Source organism: Lycorma delicatula, chromosome 7 (genome assembly GCF_047948215.1).
Source record: "Lycorma delicatula isolate Av1 chromosome 7, ASM4794821v1, whole genome shotgun sequence".
In the NCBI taxonomy this organism is placed as follows: Eukaryota; Metazoa; Arthropoda; class Insecta; order Hemiptera; family Fulgoridae; genus Lycorma; species Lycorma delicatula.
Window position 1 is genome coordinate 20,841,345 of NC_134461.1, and position 19,175 is coordinate 20,860,519.

The following is a 19,175-nucleotide window of genomic DNA, read 5'->3' on the forward strand; positions in this document are numbered from 1 at the left end:
TCCTATGTTCTGTTAGTTTCTAAAGTTATTTATCTAATTTTTTTTAATTGTAAGTTAACAGTTTTACAATGCTGTACTATATTTGTAAACTTGCAGTACTAACGTTTCACAGAATTAGTCATTAGATTAGGCTGAAAAGTTTTAGATATTTTATTTATCTCCACCTGTTTTCTCAGTGCTGTGAACAAAGAAGTTGTCTGGTGTTATCTGCAATTTTATTGGTTTTTTTTTTTTAAGTAATGGTTTTGAATTATTTCTGTAATATTCAGTTTCTGAATGTAGTGTACTATACTTAACAAAATTATTTACTAATATATGATTTTATACATTAGAGTTAAATAATGGCAAATTGCTATTTAGGATGAATAGATGTGATGGTTGCTGTGTTAACAAGTTCAATTTGCTTTATATTTATTCTTATTTTTGACCATGCTTATCATTTAAATGTTACTATTACACACTCTATAAGGAAGTTGCATTTAAGTACTTGATTTTCATTCATGTAAAGCTTAATCTTAATTCTGAAAAAATGTAATTTTGTAATTTTTGTAATAAATGTAATTTTTTTCTAAAAAATGTCGGCCTGCTTTTTAGTTATTTGCTTCATTTGTTGATTACACACTTTATCAACAGCATCCTTTCACCTACCATTTTTCAGCTGAATATATCAGATGGCTAAGAACCAGAGGAATGTTTCTGGAAAACAGTTTTTTATTTTTTTTAAGTATTGATAAATTGTTTTTCTTTTGTCCGTAATATGTACAAATTATACTTTTAATTAGTTTTGTTGAGCCATATATATATATATGGCTATATATATAGGATCATACATTTTATTGTCATCCAAGAAGTTGAAAGTTTGCAGTTATGTTTCTCTGGTTCTGAGGTATTGAATTACATTAGTACAGATTTGCAGGGTTTAATTAGTAAGAACCTCAGTTCCAGGCTTTTTACGGTAACTTTCAAACAGTTCCTAGCAACCTTTGCACAGATGTCTAGTGAAAATCCACAAAAAACCATTCCAAGGTTCAAGGATGATAGAAAGGGGGTGCAGTTTGTAAGACTGGAATGATCTGTTGTACTCAGAGGGGTGTGAAATGAGATGGACTATCCTACTCAAAGGAATGCTTCAGTCAGTGGTCATCTATCCTGCCCACAGTTCCTCAGGAGATCAGCATATTTTTACTGAGAATGGAATTAGTACTTTATTCTTAACTTATTTGGGTACTCTTAACTAGTTTTGAATGTATTGGAACAACTTCTTTTCCTTGAGGTGTCTGAAAATCTATTTGAGATTTGATGTTTGCTTTTTAATGAAAACCCTCATTGATTCCCAGAATTGTGTGGTGTAATTTGAATATGAAGTATGAGGTATAATTTGAATGAACTATCAACTGTTCAGCCTGATCCTCATTGAATAGTAGAATTATAGTGTTAAATGTTTTTAATTGTTGGGGAATGTAATTTCATGTAGCAGTAATGTAAAATTTGTTTGCTTTTATGCCTATAAATATTATTTAAGTTTTGCAAAAACTGAAGTACAACAAATAATATTTGATTACATTATATTTTATTGCAGTAGTGTATTCTACATGAATTTAAATAAAATAAAATAATTGAGTTAAAATAATATTTTTTTATTTATTTGAATAATTTTTTATTTTTTAATTAATGCTAAGGTTTAAATTTACATGTCTGTGTTTGTGTGTGGTTATTATTCAAAGTTTAATCTTCAGATAGTTTTAGATTATTATAATAATTACTTCTTTTTTCAGATGTTATTGGATGATTGTATTTGTTTCATGATATTTGCTAATAAGTATTTTTAAATGTTGTGCTAATTACTATTAATAACATATTGTTATATTTTTTATATTATAAATTATATATATTTCCTTAAGAAAAAGTTAATGATTTTCATTCAGTTATGAAACATTTTTAGTAAACATTAAAGTTGTACTGTATAGTGTTGAACATCACATTGATCGACTTACCGGGATTGACTAAAGTCCCAGTCGGTGATCAGCCGGTTGATATTGAACAACAGATAAAAGATATGCTGTTTCAATTCATCACGAAGGAGACTTGCCTCATATTAGCTGTAACACCAGCAAATACAGATCTTGCTACATCTGATGCTCTACAGATTGCAAAACAGGTTGATCCTGATGGTAATGGTGATCTGTATTATTTAAAATCCACTTTTTAAAAAAACTACTTCATCCTAATTGTTATCATTAGTAGCTATCAGCAAATTATTTTTTTTTTTGCCAATGTAAGCACAGATTTTTTTGATTTGGTTTTGAAAATTTTAGGCTTTTCTATATCTTTTTTTGTTAATTTTTAAATTTATTATCTTTTATTTAAAAGTATTTCGGAAAACTAAACATGTATTTACTTAATGTAGTTATTAATTTCAAATTTAATTACTTCTTGTATTTAGGCAACAAACAAAAATTTTTTCTTCCTGCCTGTTATACTTATTAGTGAGCTAGTTTTGGTCCATTTTTGCCATTTTTTCTGTTACTATACACATCTATTAAAGATGATTTTTTTTATACTATAAAAAGAGGTATTAAATTTGAAAAGTTTAGTTACTTAACTATCTATTGATTGCAATAGATAATCGTTGAGTAATCTATGTACAGAAGATTGTACTTATCATTTAATGTAAAGGAAAAAGAAACTTGCAGAAGAGTAAAATCAGGTATTAAATTGTGTTTAGTTTTCCGATATATTTTGCAAAAAATTAATATTTACAAATTAATTTTGTAAATTAATTTGTAAATAATTAATTTTGGTGAGTAAAAGCATGACTGATTTGATCAGTGAATGCTGAATGCTGTAGATGCCTATGAACTGTAGTTGAATGCCTTTTTTATGTGTAGCATTTTACAGGATTGCCTGTTTGATGTATTGTATATATGTATGTATATGTTATATTGTAGTTGTAGTATTTATAGTTTAGCGTTATGATAAATTGCTGTTACAGTTCTCAATTTGACCCTTATTGACTTACCCGGCTTGACTAAAGTACCTATAGGTGATCAACCTCTTGATATTGAACATCAGATACGTTCTATGATTATGCAATTTATTAAACGTGATAATAGTTTAATACTCGCCGTTACACCTGCTAATACTGATCTCGCTAACAGTGATGCACTTAAATTGGCTAAAGAAGTCGACCCTGCAGGTTTGTATTTCAGAATTGGCCTTTTTTTTAAATTTAATTTTGGATCCTTCATTAACACTATTTTTAATTTCAAATAATTAACATTATCGACTAACATCTTTAATTTTAAAACATTGTATTTGTGGTTACTTTATATCATCACTTAAGCTGTTTGATTTCTCAACTTTATACTCTGACCGATATGATCTGTTTCTGATAGATTATTTAACCTATTAATTTTCATTACATAATTATTTAATATTAACCACACTTACTCATTTTGTTCTAGTTTTCTTTTAATCTTGTTTAATTGGATAAATCTTCTACTTACAGGAAATGATTTTTATAGTTATGTATGTAGTATTTTGTTAACATATTCATGTCTAAGGTTAAATGTAAAACTTCCTAAAGTTGCATGTTTTTTAAGGAAAATCTTATAGCAGCCTCTAGTGACAGAGCTCAGTTATATAAGTTGAAAAGAGTGATTTCTTAACAAAAAAAAACTGACTATTATTTAAATTATTCTGTTTTTTATTTTTTACTCTATTGTCTTAAGAACTACTGGCTGTACTGAACATCCTATTGTTTTAAAAATTTGAAAAAAAAGGCAAAATTAAAAATAAAAAAGTTGACGTTTTGTAATATTTGAGCAGTTTTCATAGAAACTAATTTCATTCCTAGGGTTTATTTTCATTTTATTTCTTTATAATTTTTTATACTTATTTGTTATTTTAATTTTTGCAACTAATAAAACCTGTTGAGTTTCTTTTGGATAGGACATTTTTATTGATTTAGACTTAAATGGATTAAACTTAATGTTATACTTCAATTTGCACATTTTTTTTATGTTTGTGGTTAGTCTGTTTTCTGTATGTTATCTGAATTTATTTGCAATTTTTGCAAAGTTATACTATGATGTACTAAATGGTGTGAAGTACCAAAACTTCACTGTAAGATTGGTTTTTTAAAAAGTAACCAAATTTAACTAAACCAGTTTTATTTGTAGAGAAATTGAAGTTCAGATTTATTTTTATATTTACCTGTGTAATATAGAAATACATTTCTTTAAGATTTCCTTAAATTAATAATTCAGAATGGTAAAGTATTTTCTAATACTTTTTTATGTTTTCTATTATTTCTGTTAATAAGCAGTTTTTGTGATTTCCATCTCAAATGTAGTCATCTTGAAGGATTCAGATAATACTGTTTACTTGTATTGACTAATTGCACCTTTAAACACCTTTGCAAGATATAATGTTACACTTTTATTCACCATCCAGGTATCTTTGAGTTATATGACCAGTTTTTGGGTTGGACCATTTTTTTTTGTTCTGTTATTGGTTTCAGATGTAATGTATCTTGAATTTTTTTGAAAATTCAATAAATTTGCATTTATTTTATTTGTATTTAAATAAATAAATTTTATAAAGAAATAAAATTTATTTATTTTTTATCAATTGATTACATTTAATTTTTCTCTTCTTATTAGAATGTATTAAGTATGTTGCCTGTTCCAGTTTCTGTCTGTAATTTTGCTAATTGTCTACTGGCCACTGCTTTCCTAAGTACATACATTTCAATTGACTTTCTTTCTATGGACTCAAACATTACTTCTAAAGAGCAGGATTTAAGGTAAATCTCTAACATCCTAGCCTCTATTGCATCTTTGGCTTTTTTAAATTTTGTGAATATTACTTCATATTTTTGAAAGCGACTTGAATACCGTACCTTCCACAACTAAAAAGATAATTAAAATGTGTCACCTGCTCTTGTTCTAAAATTTAATCACAATGCACAATCTTTATCTGGCAGGCTCCTTCCTGATAAAATTCATAACATTTTGTATAAATTGTCATTTCATATTCTTCTCTAATTCTAAACAATAAATGTTTTTTCTTTAACTACACACTGAACAAAATTTATTTAACGTGTTTACATACAATAATACAGCTGATTTTTATACTTTTGGATCAGTTTGCCCATTAAAATGATAGTCTTAAATAATTTTTGTTACTGTTCATAATAAACAAAAACAACAAAAGTAAATATTTCTGATGTTGAACACCAAATTCATCTTGAATGATTTGATATTTTTTTAACGATCTGATTTGATTCTTGAATGTTAATAGTGTATGGCAAAATAATTAAAAAGAACTGTTTCAGCGTTTATTTAAGTTTTTATTGGTGAGTATATTGTGATGAATAAGATTGTAACTTCTGACTCCTATCAATAATTCTTTAATTATTTGTCATACAAGTGAGAATTTTTAATTCTTTAATTAACGTTTCATCAGCAATGAGGATATAAATTTATGTTCATCAGATTAGTGAATAGTTTGTGATTATTTTTTATTAAAACTGTAATGAGTGATTTCATTGTTATTGTGTATGTAAATTTAATAAGACAGTACTATCTCTCTTTTTGTTATCTAAGTATATTGTTTTGGCATGTGCTTAGAATGACAAGGGAAATCGTGATTTGAATCTTTGTAATATTCAGGTAATCTGATACGCTAATATATTTTTTATGCTTATTTCATTTTATTAGTTTCATAATCTTATTTGCACAATATTTATAATTATGATGAGCACTTAGATTTAATTGCTATTATTTATTATTTTATAATAACTATAGGAATTTTGTCAGATTTTTAAATATCATTTTTTGGCTATGTTTTATTAGAATTTGAACATTAATTCATTTTTTATATTATGAAAACTTAGAGGGGTTTATTATTTATTATTTGTATGTGAATGATAATTAAATAAATAACCTGTAGTTACATAATGGGGCAGATCAGTTCTGATTATATTGAATTTCTATTCTGGTAAATAAATATTTCCACTATATATTTCTGTGTAAAAACTTTAAGTCTCTCCAGTAAATTATAAAAGTGCAAAAAGTGGCTTCATCAACCAGATGTCAGCATTTGACGTAGATTCTTGATGAGCAATTGAGATATTTTGATAGCTACCAATTTTTGTAACTACTACAGTACTACCTGGTAAGAAAACATGCTTATTTAATTTTTTTAAAACAATTTTGAATCTAGGTTAATATGTTTGGCAACAATGACTCATAAGTAGTGGCTTCTTATTGTTTATCCCCCAGCCCATGTATGTTAACTGCAGTCATTACATTCTACGTTGTTGTAGTAGTCCAATCTTCATTCACGTTCATTGTATTTTAGTGGCTTGTCGTTTGATATATATAAACAACATAAATTAGTGCTTGGTCTCCATTTTTTTTTTTAATTACTTATGGGAGATGATGAAATACTGGGACCTTCACAACCAAAGAACCAACGACTAAACGTAAAAAAGTAATGTCCGAGTTTGAATTAAAAAAATTCTTAGGAAACTATAGTAATGATGATTTTGATGTGATAGTGACTTATACTTGGGTTGGGGGGATGATAGTGACTATGATTGTGAAACTGGAAAAATGACAAAGAAAACGTGACACTTATTACAGAATAAATTTCCAACGAAAATGGTTTTGCATATCATATTTTATATTCCTGCATATACTTACATAGTGCTGCATATAAACTGTCTTCCCTCACAACTGTTATAATTACTAGATTGTTGAGAAACCAATAAGTTATAAGGTAATCTTCAACTTCTGTGCATGATAATATTTTAACTCTTTCCCTTAAAGTTTGGTTTAATATGTTCTTTATGGGGAAAGGCAGCGATCATTGTTTCAGCCCTTTTTTTAAAGGACGGTTTGATATAAACCATTTTACATCTTGTGTAATTTTCTAAAACTTCAAAAATATTTTTGAAATTTTTTGTAATTACTAATGTATTACATACAATACATTGTAATAATGTATTTTTATTCTGTTCATTTTTGCATTAATTTTTGAAAAACCAGATATTTGCTATTATCTACTTGGTAATTTATTTGTTTTATTTTTATACTTATAAATTTAATTGTTATTAGCTATTGAGTTTTAAAATTCTAATAAAAATATTTTTAATTTGTTCAGAAAAATTTTATTTAGAGAATGTGATTTAAGTCGATTAAAATTTTTATTTTTAATATTTAAGCCTACAGTATTGAGATAATTGTAGTATAGTTATGGTACCTGATCTGTCCCAGAAAAAAGGTTTAAGAACAGCTGTTTAGTATTATTTTTAAGTGTGTTCTGAATGATGATTTGTAGTCTTATTACATTTTATTTTTCTTTTGTAAAGTATCTCTCTTTATGATTATGCTGTAATATAACGCTAAGCATTAACATATAGTTTATTTGTGTTTATGTATGTATTTCACTTTAATTTGTTTATTAATATTAATATCTTCTTAATTAAATAATTATTTATATGATGATCCAAGTGAAATGTCAGCAGTATTTTTTAATGATTCATTTGAGTATGTGAATACGGCTTAGGGCTCATTTTAAAATAGAGTATTTTGTATTGTACAAAATGCAAATGAAAAAAATATTTTATATTGATTATATGTTTTTTTATGTGTGATAAGTTATCTGAATACTGCTTTAAAATGTCCACTGTCAGTATTAACTGGTAAGCAAAATCTAGGATTCACTATAAAGTTGGCCTGGACCGAGAGGATTTCTTTCTCCAGAAGTATAAGTAACTGATTAATAACTAGTATGTAAACTTGGTGAAAATATACATCATACGATCAGTATTCTCACATTTCTCACGGGTCATACATTAAGTAACCTGATAAACATTTCTTAAAAAAAATTAATTTACTTTTATGTACTGTATGTTATTTTTCTGTTTAGTTGCCCTGAAAGTTTAGGTTGAACCGATCCAGAAAATATCTCATTTTGTTTTAGATTATTTATTATGCCTGACAAGTTTTTGTGTACTTTTATTATACTTTCTCACTGCTTGTCTATTCAGAAATGTAGTCACTACTTTTGTAGTGAAATGTAATTATGTTAAAGAAATCTTCATCTATAAAGTAAATCTTGGGTATGTGGTGAATAGGCAAATACTTCACATTTGAAACGTTAAAAGGAATCGTGTTGGTAAGTGGTAGGCGGTTAAATATTAATATGGAAAAGAATCACTAAGGCAAATATTAGGCCTTTCCTGTGTTTGCAGTTTATCAGCAACAGTCGCTTTAGTGTTTCACGGTATATATCAATATTTATTAACCCTATGCTTCTTCTGCCTGATGAATTATCAACACAGTATATAGCAATAGCTTTATTCCTACTTTCATCTTTATGAATATTCTTCCCGCCTCCAATTTTTGACACTATCATAATGTTGTCAATTCATCCATAACATTGAGACAAACTTAATTAACTATTTGATGAATCTTTCACAGCTGAGTATTTTCTACATTAGCTTTGAATCGGTCAGAATAATTGACCTGTGCATAAATTGTGGTAATGTTGTATAACGAGTATTTTTTTTTTATATATGACCCTCTTGTTTAAGAAAAATTAGTCAACCACCTGACTGATAAAGTTAGCCAGCTCTTGTTTGTAGAGCATTAAATATAAAAATTTAAGTATGATGTGTCAGTATTATATCATTTTAATTTCCTTCTGAAGTTTGAGAAAAATCTTGCATAAAATATTTGTTTACCTTTAATGATTTATTATTGACTTCTATCATAGCACAACAATTTTTTTTTGAGTTGTGCAGGAACAAGAAAAAGTTTCACAGAGCAAGATAAGGCAACTAGGGAGGGTAAGAGACAGCAGTGACCTTGTTTTTCAAGAAAAACTGTTTGACATGGTGGACAGTGTAGGTGTATGTGTATGTGGTAATCTCCAGCCACAACATTGTGCGTTTTTATTGCACACTTGTGCAATCTTCCGAACATATCCACATAGAAATACTAATCCATTTTCTGTCCAGAAGGAACAAATTTTTCTTGAACGATTTTGTTCACATCATAAAGAGCAAATTAACATTTTTCTGTATATTTAATCAAACTTACCATGGTTTTTTTTTGTCTAATTTCCTCTTGCTTATTACTGTTCGTGTTTCTGATTCACAAATTTAGCATCAACTCTCATCACCTGTCATAACTTTAAAATGCAATTGTAGATAATTTTGAAGTTGGTCCTTCAAAAAATCATTAACATAACTGGTTTACTGATGTATGAGCAACTGAGACTCAAATTTTGCAGCAAAGTATCTTGTGCTCAAATTTGTTAAAAATTCCAAGATGCATGAGTCGATTCAGAGATGTCTTTATTAATAGTCTTGATGATGATCTCCCAATGCAATTACATTGTGAATGTTTTCAAGATTTTGTCATTCCTAATTGTGGAAGGTTGACCAGGTCTTGGTTCGTCTTCAAGTGACATTTCCTTTTGTTTGAAATACAAAAACCATTCTTAGACCTAAATCTTCCTCTTTAAAAACATTTTGAAATATCAATGCTGTTTCAGTAGCCATTCTCCCAAAGAGAAAATAAAATTTAATGTAGATTTACTTTTTATGATTACCCATAACAGAAATCACAGAACATGTTTAACAAGCACCAAGTGAAACCCACTTAGAATGCCTATAAGTTTGCTATACCTAATGATGAAATCCACAACTATGTCTAGATTGCCAACCTGGTACAGATTCTGGTACTTATTTATTATTTAGTGTAATCTAAACAATAATTTTTAGATATCCCTCGTGTGTGTGTGTGTATATATATATATATATATATATATATATATATATATATACATATGTATGTGTGTGTGTAAGTAAACTACTGAATACAATAATAGTTGAACAGAAGTCATCAACTAAGAGGCTCTGTTGATCTTTTGGAACATGTCATAATTTTTTTTTAATGAAATATTTATTATGTATATTAATTATTAAAATAATAATATAAGTTGTTTAAATTGTAAAAATTTAATTGTTAAATGTTTTTATGTAATTATTGACAGTCTGTTATTTGATGTAGAAATTATTTAAACACATTTTTATGCAGATGCAGATATAAAACTTTTATAAGATGCATTTTATCCCACTTTTTGCCATTTTTCCATTTGTGACGTGTTAGATTTATTTTTTATATCATTACTTATTTTGAAAGCAAAACTGATTGGTTAATTGTATATATGAGGTTTGATCAAAAAATTTGTGAAATTTTAGTTTTTTTCAAAAAAATCTGTATTAATTCATTAATATTGATTTTGTCACCTTTAAACTACTCCTTTTAGGATATAATACGTTTAAAAGCACCAGTGCTTTTTTTTTAAATCTTTGAAGCTTTTCTGGAACGCAATTTTCGATATGGCGTTTAGCTCCCAGTGATTCTGTCTTTATCCCTTCAATGTTGGCAAAACATTCTGTTTCATGATTTTTTTCAGCTTGGGGAACAGGAAGAAGTCACAGGGGTTATGTCCAGTGAATATAATTTTTGGAGGCTGAGGCATGATAACAGTGTTGTTATTGCTCAAAAATTCACGAACAAGTAGTGAAGAGTGAGCAGGTACATTATTGTGATGCAGTTGCTCTGTTTCATCACAAATCCTGGCTTTCTTTTGATTGCTTCACACAAATGGCATAGAACTTCCAGGTAGTAATACTTATTGATTCTCTGATAGTGATTTGGCAATTGTCCATAATCATCTTTTTCACTTTTTTGACATTGTCATCAGTTGTTGATGTGCTAGGATGTACAAGGTGCTCATCATCTTCAACATGTTCACTCTCTTGGAAAGGTTTCTACCATTTGTAAATGCTTGTTTTATTCATAGAAGAATTGCCAAAAACAATATGTAACATTTCCTGTGTGATCCTGCACTTTATTCAATTTTTAAAGCAAAATTTAATGCAAATTCTTTGTTCCATTTTTCCAGAAGTTAAAAATCACTGACCATACCAAAATGTGTGTAACCCTTTTGACAGTCAACAATAAACTCAGCATCCAATATAAACATATGTTAGTGACAAGTGTACCAACAAAAAAAAATTGTGACAATTGAGACTTATACAGCCTGGGAGATTTAAACATTTTGTATAATCAAACTTCGTGTGTATGTGATTGCAGTATTTTTAAAAATGCTATTCATACTGCTTTATAATAGGTTTTAAGTACAGTTAAAGTTTGGTTATTTTGTAAAAACTGTTAGTGATTTTTAGTTTAATCTTATGTTTATTATAGATTTGTTTAGATTTACGGGTTTGTAGGTCAGCCATTACAATAAGGAAACATGTAATGATTAGCGACATTCTAGCAAATAAACCAGGAATTTTGTAAGGCTTTTTTTTTTAGTGGTTTCATGTGAAGAGGTGGAATGAATTGCCAATCTTCTAACCAAAAATCATCAGTTTGTAATGTATAAATCATTAAAACATAGTGTTTTATGATAAAATGCTATCTGTTAGTCTTTAGTAAAAGACAAAAATATATATGAATTACATTGAGATGATTCATTGTAGGAAATTTAATCTCAAATGGTAAATAAATTATTTTTTAAATTACATTATAAAATGTACGGGCAATAATGTTCTGTAGGATAGTAATATCTTAATTTAAAAAAAAACAATTAATAATTAATTGATATATGTATGTTTTATTTAATATATTATATATATGTATATGTATTGTAAAATATTATTCAGGTGTTCGTACAATTGGTGTTATCACAAAGTTAGATCTGATGGATGAAGGAACTGATGCTCGTGATATTCTGGAAAACAAGTTGTTACCCTTACGTCGTGGATATATAGGTGTTGTTAACCGCAGTCAAAAAGATATTGAAGGTCGTAAAGACATTAAAGCTGCTCTTGCTGCAGAACGAAAGTTTTTTCTAAGGTACTTATTTGTATTGTGTTATAGTTAATTGCTAATTTTTTATCATTTACAACTTATTGTCACTGTTTACCCACCAGTTCAGTCATTTACCCTTGTCCTTCTATCCAAACGTTTTCATATTTTTATCCTTGTAACATGTTTCTTTCCTCTCAATCCTTTCATCCAATTCCTTCATCATTGTAGTTTGCTTTTTTCTGCTAGCCTATCCCATCTTGCTATCAGAGGTTTTGTTTTTGAATTTTTATTTGCTTATTTTATCATAATTTAGTTTCTTCAACTTTTTCTAGGAGGTTATCTACTTTTAACTTTTATTTTCTCGGTCTGTTTGTATATAAAATGTGAATGAATACTGCACTGGATTGCAACAATGAAATTACCATTTTTAAAAAGGTTTCAATCACAAATGCATGATTTCTTCAACCTGTACAGGGATATTTAAACCTGTACAAAACATTACATTACCCTTATATTTTAAGATAGTCAGTTTTATATTGACATCGGTTACTATTTATTTATTTATTTCTCTTTTTATATTTTTATGTGATAGGTAGTAAAAATTAAAAATTGTCAGATATGCATGATGAAACATGCTGTTTACATTTTTCTTTATTTAAATTTGTTATATGATAAATGTAATTAATCGGTAAATATAAATTTTCTAAATAAATACACATTTATATTTGTTTAATTTATTATAAAATAAAATAAATTTGGATCAAGTGATTGATTCCAGTTTTGTTTACATTAATTGGTTTTATTTTTTCTGCTTATTATAGTGCCAGTTGGTATTGATGTTTGCTGGAAAAAACAGTCTCCCATTATCATTTTACCTAACTCTACCATAAGGGATTTTCTCTGGAAAATGGCTTCTCTCTTATTGCTTTAAAAAAAGCGTTTTGTATGACTCTAACAGCAATAAATACTAAAAAATTAAAAACGATCTGTTTTGTCAGATAAAATGAACAATTTTATCTTATTTTTCTTCTCTTTACATCTTTATAAATTGGATCATAATTTGGTTGCCTTTTAAGATTATTATCATGTTGATTATTACTGTTTATATGTTTTGTCATTATTTTTCAGGTTTTCAATGGACTCCATTACTTATTGTTTTGTGCTAATCTTTTCATCATATGAAAAGATATATTGTTTTGTACATATATTTTCATCATATTTCTGAACAAGCTATCTTATTCATTATTCGATTTGCTTCACTCCTGTACAGTTTCTAACATGTTCTTTGATTACCAGTTAAATACTTTGGATGCCTTAATAAATGACCTTAGTCCTTCTAGTGAGAATTTTTCAAAGGCTTTTTTATTCTTTGATTCTTCTATTAAAGCATTTTTTGAAGTTTTTATTTTTTGACTTTCTAACTTTCCAGTTGTTTAGGTTTCACTGCTGTCAATTGCTTCAGTCCATATAAATATTTTAAAATATTTCCAATTCCAAAAGTACATTTGATAACAGCAAATTTTTTTCTGCATAAAAACTTCTTTTTGTGATAATTATTTTTATCCTTCATTTTTTTTTGTAATTTTACTGCTTAAGTAATAAATTTCTTAACTTATGGTATATTGTTATCATATCGTAATATTTAATTCATTAATATTCTCCTTTCTGTCACATTTTTCACATCTGTTTTGCTATTATCTACTTTCAAATTAGAATTCTTCCTATATCTATCAAAAAAAAAAAAAAAAAAAAAAAAAAAAAAAAAAAAAATGATTACCACTTCCAGGGTTAATGCAGACATGACAACACCCAGTTTCAAAAAAACATATTCTTCTTGCAGATTGTTAGGAGTTAATTATTCATTGAGATTTAAAAATCTTTTATTTATGGAATGTTTTGTACTTGCTATTTGGGACACGGTAAGAAGCTTACCATGGCCCAAATATGAAAACTGAAATTGTAATTTCATGAATGCAACAGTTCTACTGCACAGTATGTACGAAAACATAGTTTTTTGAATTAATGTCATACATTGATACTTCTTAACTTGTAATATAGTCTGGTTTTATTTTTTTATTGACATGATTATTTTTAGCCCTTCTCTAAAAATAAATAACATTGCAGAGTAATTTATGATTTTTATTGTTTAAAATTTTTACTAGATATTGAATACAATATTTTTTTAATAATATGATCCAAAGTTTGTATAATCAAAACGAATTAATTCATTATTTCATAATTTAGGTCAAACTTAATTTATGTCTGTCAATCTAAAAAAATTACGTAAAAAATATGTTTCATTGCAGTTTTTTTAATATGTAGAAGTTTTATTGGACTCTTATTTCAAATGAATATAATTGATTATGTGTAATATTCTAGATATGTACGGATTGATACAAGAGGCAAGTTAACAAGTTTTTAAATTTTGAGACAAGATAAAAGACTAATGTTGAACTCTTTTTGATCACTTTACCAGTTCTTTTACATGTACACAGTACTCATTTTTTGTTTTAAGATTTTTTCAATGGTGACTTTTTAAAATTATCTTTTCACAACTTAAATAATTAATTTTTGCCTTAATGACTCATTATTTTAATATTCCTTTTTTTAATTAAATTAAATTTTTGATCTGTTTTGTTACAGTCATCCTTCATACAGGCATTTGGCAGACAGATTGGGTACACCGTACCTTCAACGTGTCTTGAATCAGCAGCTTACTAATCATATTCGTGATACTCTTCCAGGACTCAGGGATAAATTACAGGTCATTATTATTTTATAATTTTATTTTTTGTGAGATTTTTATGGCTGTTTGCTTTTAATTTACCTAGTTTATTATTTTTTCAGTTAATTTTTGGTCAATAATTTCACTTAATTTTTCAATCTAGTACATAATTATTCTCTTCCTCTTTTTTTTTTATGACTGGATTCACTCAAACATCTCTAAAGACCATAAGTATTCAATATTTTTTCCTGTACCTTAATGTACATATAGTTTTCCTTTGGAATTGTACATGATTATTTAACTGATCAGTTTACATGAATTCTTTGAATAACTTCATTGACATCCTATTCAGTCTTGAAATTTTGTTAATCCTGTTTACAATGTTCCAGAGTTGTTTATATATCTAAATTACTGAGCTGTACATCATACTTTTTTTGTTATAATAAGTTTACGTCACAGAATATTTTTTTGTAAGTGTGCACTATTGTGCATCTTTATTCTTTGCCGACAACTTTCAGTAGAAACAAGCTATCAAATTTTCTGGAGTAAAATGTAAATGCTTAAATGGTGTAATTCATTATAAATCATTAAAGCATCTTTTAAGGTGTTAAGATCACTTAACATCACTTAGCAAGATATGATGTGATTTAAGATCACTTAACAAGATATGTTTAAATAGAACGTTTTAAATAAAAATAATGTCAGGATTAAACAAAAATGATTTTAGGGATTGCAGATTTAGATTAATTTTTATGCTAATGATATAGGTTAAAGTTTAGGTTAGAGTCTGTTAAAAACATAAAAATCTTTTTATATAAAGCAATAGTGAAATGATAATTTGACCTTTTTCTGTTCATAAGAAATTCTTTGGATTGGGATTTTTACCTCTTATGTTGTTGGATGACCTCTATATAGAGGTCATTCATGTCACTGTATTTTAACCGGTCTTTGTGAACTGAACGCTCAGTAAAAAATCCATCTTTTTTCATATTTAATTTGAATATTTTTTTTAGATTGTGTTATATAAATTAAAGTAGAATGATGTTATTGCATTGCATTTAATAAATCATCTACTCTGTTTTCTGCAGAAACAACTTTTGACTTTGGAGAAAGACGTTGAGCAGTTCAAACACTTCAGGCCTGATGATCCTTCAATTAAAACTAAAGCCATGTTACAGTGAGTATTTTTCGGTGTACATTAATGATTTATTATAGTAGAAAAAAATTCTAGGAATGACTTCACATCGCATTAACCCTGAATTTGTAGTAAAAATTTAGCAAATTATAATTGAACGATGCCTCACATATCCTACAACTACTCATACATACTGATTGTGTCGTGGTTGGAATCAGTTATTAATCTCCCAGGTGATTGTCATAAATAATATGAACATGCATTATGTTGCTGCATACCTGAGCTTACATGATTCCCTCTATCGCTTGACTAGAAGCAGTAGACCTTGAATTTGTGCAAAAAGTTTAAGGAAACTATTAAACCCTTAATTTTCTGTCTGGGATCATAACAGATGAAAGAAACAAGAAGGATGAAGATAGATTGATCATGTTCATAGCTATAATTGATAGTTATATTGTTCCTGTCAGTAGTTATCTGTATCAGATAAGTACTGAAATTTAAAATAAGATAAGTATAAAAAAATAAGAATAAATTAAAAGTATAAAATAAATTTCAATGAGCAACTTCTTCAGTGAGGGGCAGTGTGCAATGTGGCTTTTTGGAAGGGGCGCAACACAATGGATGCAGTGGATAGAGTGATGGGCCGGTGGACGAAGAAGCTGCAGGCACATGAAGGACGAGGGCCATCCCTGCTGTGGTGTTGTTGGATGTGTGTAATGTATTCAACACACTGTCGTTTGGATGCGTCCTAGAGGAACTAAGGAGGCGTGATTTTAGTCCATATTTAATAAGGATCCTGCAGGATTTCTTCCCAAATTGTGTGGTGGTAGGGAGGGACAAGAGCTAGAGGTTGAGGTAGAGTGTGGTCCACAGGGTTTGGTGTTTGGACCTACCCTGTGGAACATTACTTATGATGGCATCCTCTGGTTGAGCTATCTGAAGTCCATTTTACTGCATTTGCTGATGATGTTTCATTAGTAATCATCAGGAGAATCTACGCCGTGGTAATGTGGCCATTGACTTGGTGGACAATTTGTTAGTGGAGAGGAATCTTAGCTTGGCGGCACAAAAAATTAGAGTGGTTGTTATGACAGGCAAGAGGCATGTGGAGGATATCAGGCTCACTGTTAGAGGAGTTGATATTGAGCTAGTGATTAAGGTTAAGTACTTGGATATTTGGATTGATTCCAAATGCTCCTTTCAGCCTCATGTAATGAAGGCAGTTGATAGGGCTAGTAGGACATTATCAGCTGTCTCCAGATTAATGAGTAGGGTTGGCAGATTGAGCACATTCAAGTTGAGGATGTTGGCTTCAGTGGTTTGGTCCATCAGCCTTTATGCAGTTATGGTGTGGAAGCGGGCCCTTGGTAAGAAGAAGGTAAGTAAGTTGGAGAAGCTTCAGAGCCAGATGGCAATTGTGGTGGCATGTGTGTATCGGATGGTCTCAACGGAGGCTGTTCTGGTTTTGTCGTTGCCCCCCCCTGTAGAGCTATTGGCGGCGTAAAGAATTGAGAGAGCCATGGGGAGGAGTAAAAGAGTGCCAGGAAAGAATTAGAAGTTAACTGGCAAAATAGGTGGGACAGAGCTGAGGTGGTGGACATGGCAGCTGATTCTGTCTATAAAGTTGTGGCTTCAGAGGAGAGATGGGGAGCTCTCGTTTGAGCTCACGCAGTTTATGATGGGCTATGGCTGTTTCAACAACTACCTTCATAAGAAGGAGAGGAGGAGATCTGACATATGTTTCTACTGTGTGGAGATAGACATGGTAGAGCATACTATTTTCCATTGCCCCAGATGGGTAAAGGAGGAACTTGAGGTGCTTTGCAGTGTCGGAGAAGTAACTCCGAAGAACATTGTTGAGGCTATGAACATTGAGTGCAATTGGAAGATGATAGCTGGAATGATAAGTATGATCATGAAGAAGAAGGTTGGAGAAGAGGTTAAAGAGGGGTAATGCTCATGTGAACTGTTAGAATAGGGATGGGTGGATAGCCCCATTCATGAGGAGTGGGATGGTGGGATGCTGAGGTGTCCTGCTTCTCATAAGTGAACAGAAACTCCTGGGGAGTAGGGGGTGAAGTAAAGACAAGAAGACTGAGACCTGGTGGGGGAGCCCTTCGGGGGCACCCCCCATTTGAGGCAGGCAGTGGAAAGGACCTAGTCTCGGCAGATCGGGTGGTGGTTCTGCTACTGGCAATGGCATATGCGGGCTCAGCATGGCCACTCAGGATCCTGGGATGTTAGAGGCTGAAAGGTACCCCCACAAGACTGAGTGTGCCAACTGTGGTGGAGCCAGTTTTGGGAGGTTTGGGTAAAAAAAAAAGCACTTATCTGTTTCAAGATACAGATAGCCCTAGAGCAGTATGGGAAAACATGGTGTTTTTCTCTGAAGGTTTTGTATTTTCCTGAAGAAATTTATTCTTTCTATTAGAAAGATGAATTTGATAATTAAAATTTGATGGCTCTCAGAGATATCTGATGTAGGATGTACAGGATTGAGATATGGAAGCATAACTGGATCCCAATTTACCCATTTATGTTTTCCAGAAAATGACTCGGTTTTTGTTTTGATACTGAGATGCTGATTATCCCGACTCTTCACATTAGGTATGTTTCTTGTGCCATAACTGATTTATATTGAGTGATAATTATACTAAAGTAGTTGGCAATTTTAGGAGTTGAGAAGATGTTTGGGTAAGAAGCATTAAAGAAAGTAAGAGCTATAGAAAGTAAAAATGTTTGTCTTTGAAGTTGTTTTTCAATCGGTAAATCTGTCTTTCAACTGGTTAAATTGAATGCCTTCCATTTTTCTCAAACCTGGGTATCTTCCTTCATTTCTTTCAGGCTGCTCCATTCCTATTGTCTGTAAGCATTCCATTTCTTCTTTCTGTCCTTCTTTCCATTTTTCCTGATGTGATCCTTTGTTGAAAACAAACTGCATAGCATATGCTCATCTTAAAAACTGAAGAAAAACTAAATTATTTCCAATGAAAAGGGGAAATTTGAGTTTTTCTTAGGCTGACAAGAAATCAAATATTTCTATTCATATCTAACTTGAATGCATTTATGTCCTAAACTGATTATCCTGTTTATGTTGTGTAATTGTATTTTTACTTATTGTCCAGAATGATTCAGCAGCTACAGTCTGATTTTGAGCGTACTATAGAGGGTTCAGGGTCAGCACAGATTAACACAATGGAGCTTTCAGGTGGTGCAAAAATTAATCGTCTCTTCCATGAACGCTTCCCATTTGAAATTGTTAAAATGGAATTTGATGAAAAAGAACTTCGTAGGGAAATAGCATTCGCCATTAGAAATATTCATGGTAAGTTTTTTGTAATAAAAATAATGTTGATTGTACTTGATAGTGTGCTGCTTGAAAAAATATAAAATATTCATTTTCTTTAAGATT

At 29.6% G+C, this 19,175-nt stretch overlaps 1 protein-coding gene across 5 annotated transcripts in view; it reads left to right on the forward strand.

The window, feature by feature from the left end:
• Positions 1-19,175, forward strand: part of shi (dynamin-1 shibire) — a 219,921-nt gene that overhangs the window by 47,176 nt on the left and 153,570 nt on the right. For all 5 annotated transcript variants that reach the window (XM_075372150.1, XM_075372149.1, XM_075372153.1 and 2 more), the window contains exons 4-8: positions 2,993-3,196; positions 11,756-11,948; positions 14,547-14,667; positions 15,717-15,805; positions 18,889-19,088. In XM_075372150.1, coding sequence (XP_075228265.1) covers positions 2,993-3,196; positions 11,756-11,948; positions 14,547-14,667; positions 15,717-15,805; positions 18,889-19,088 — 807 coding nt within the window. The remainder of the gene's footprint in view (positions 1-2,992; positions 3,197-11,755; positions 11,949-14,546; positions 14,668-15,716; positions 15,806-18,888; positions 19,089-19,175) is intronic.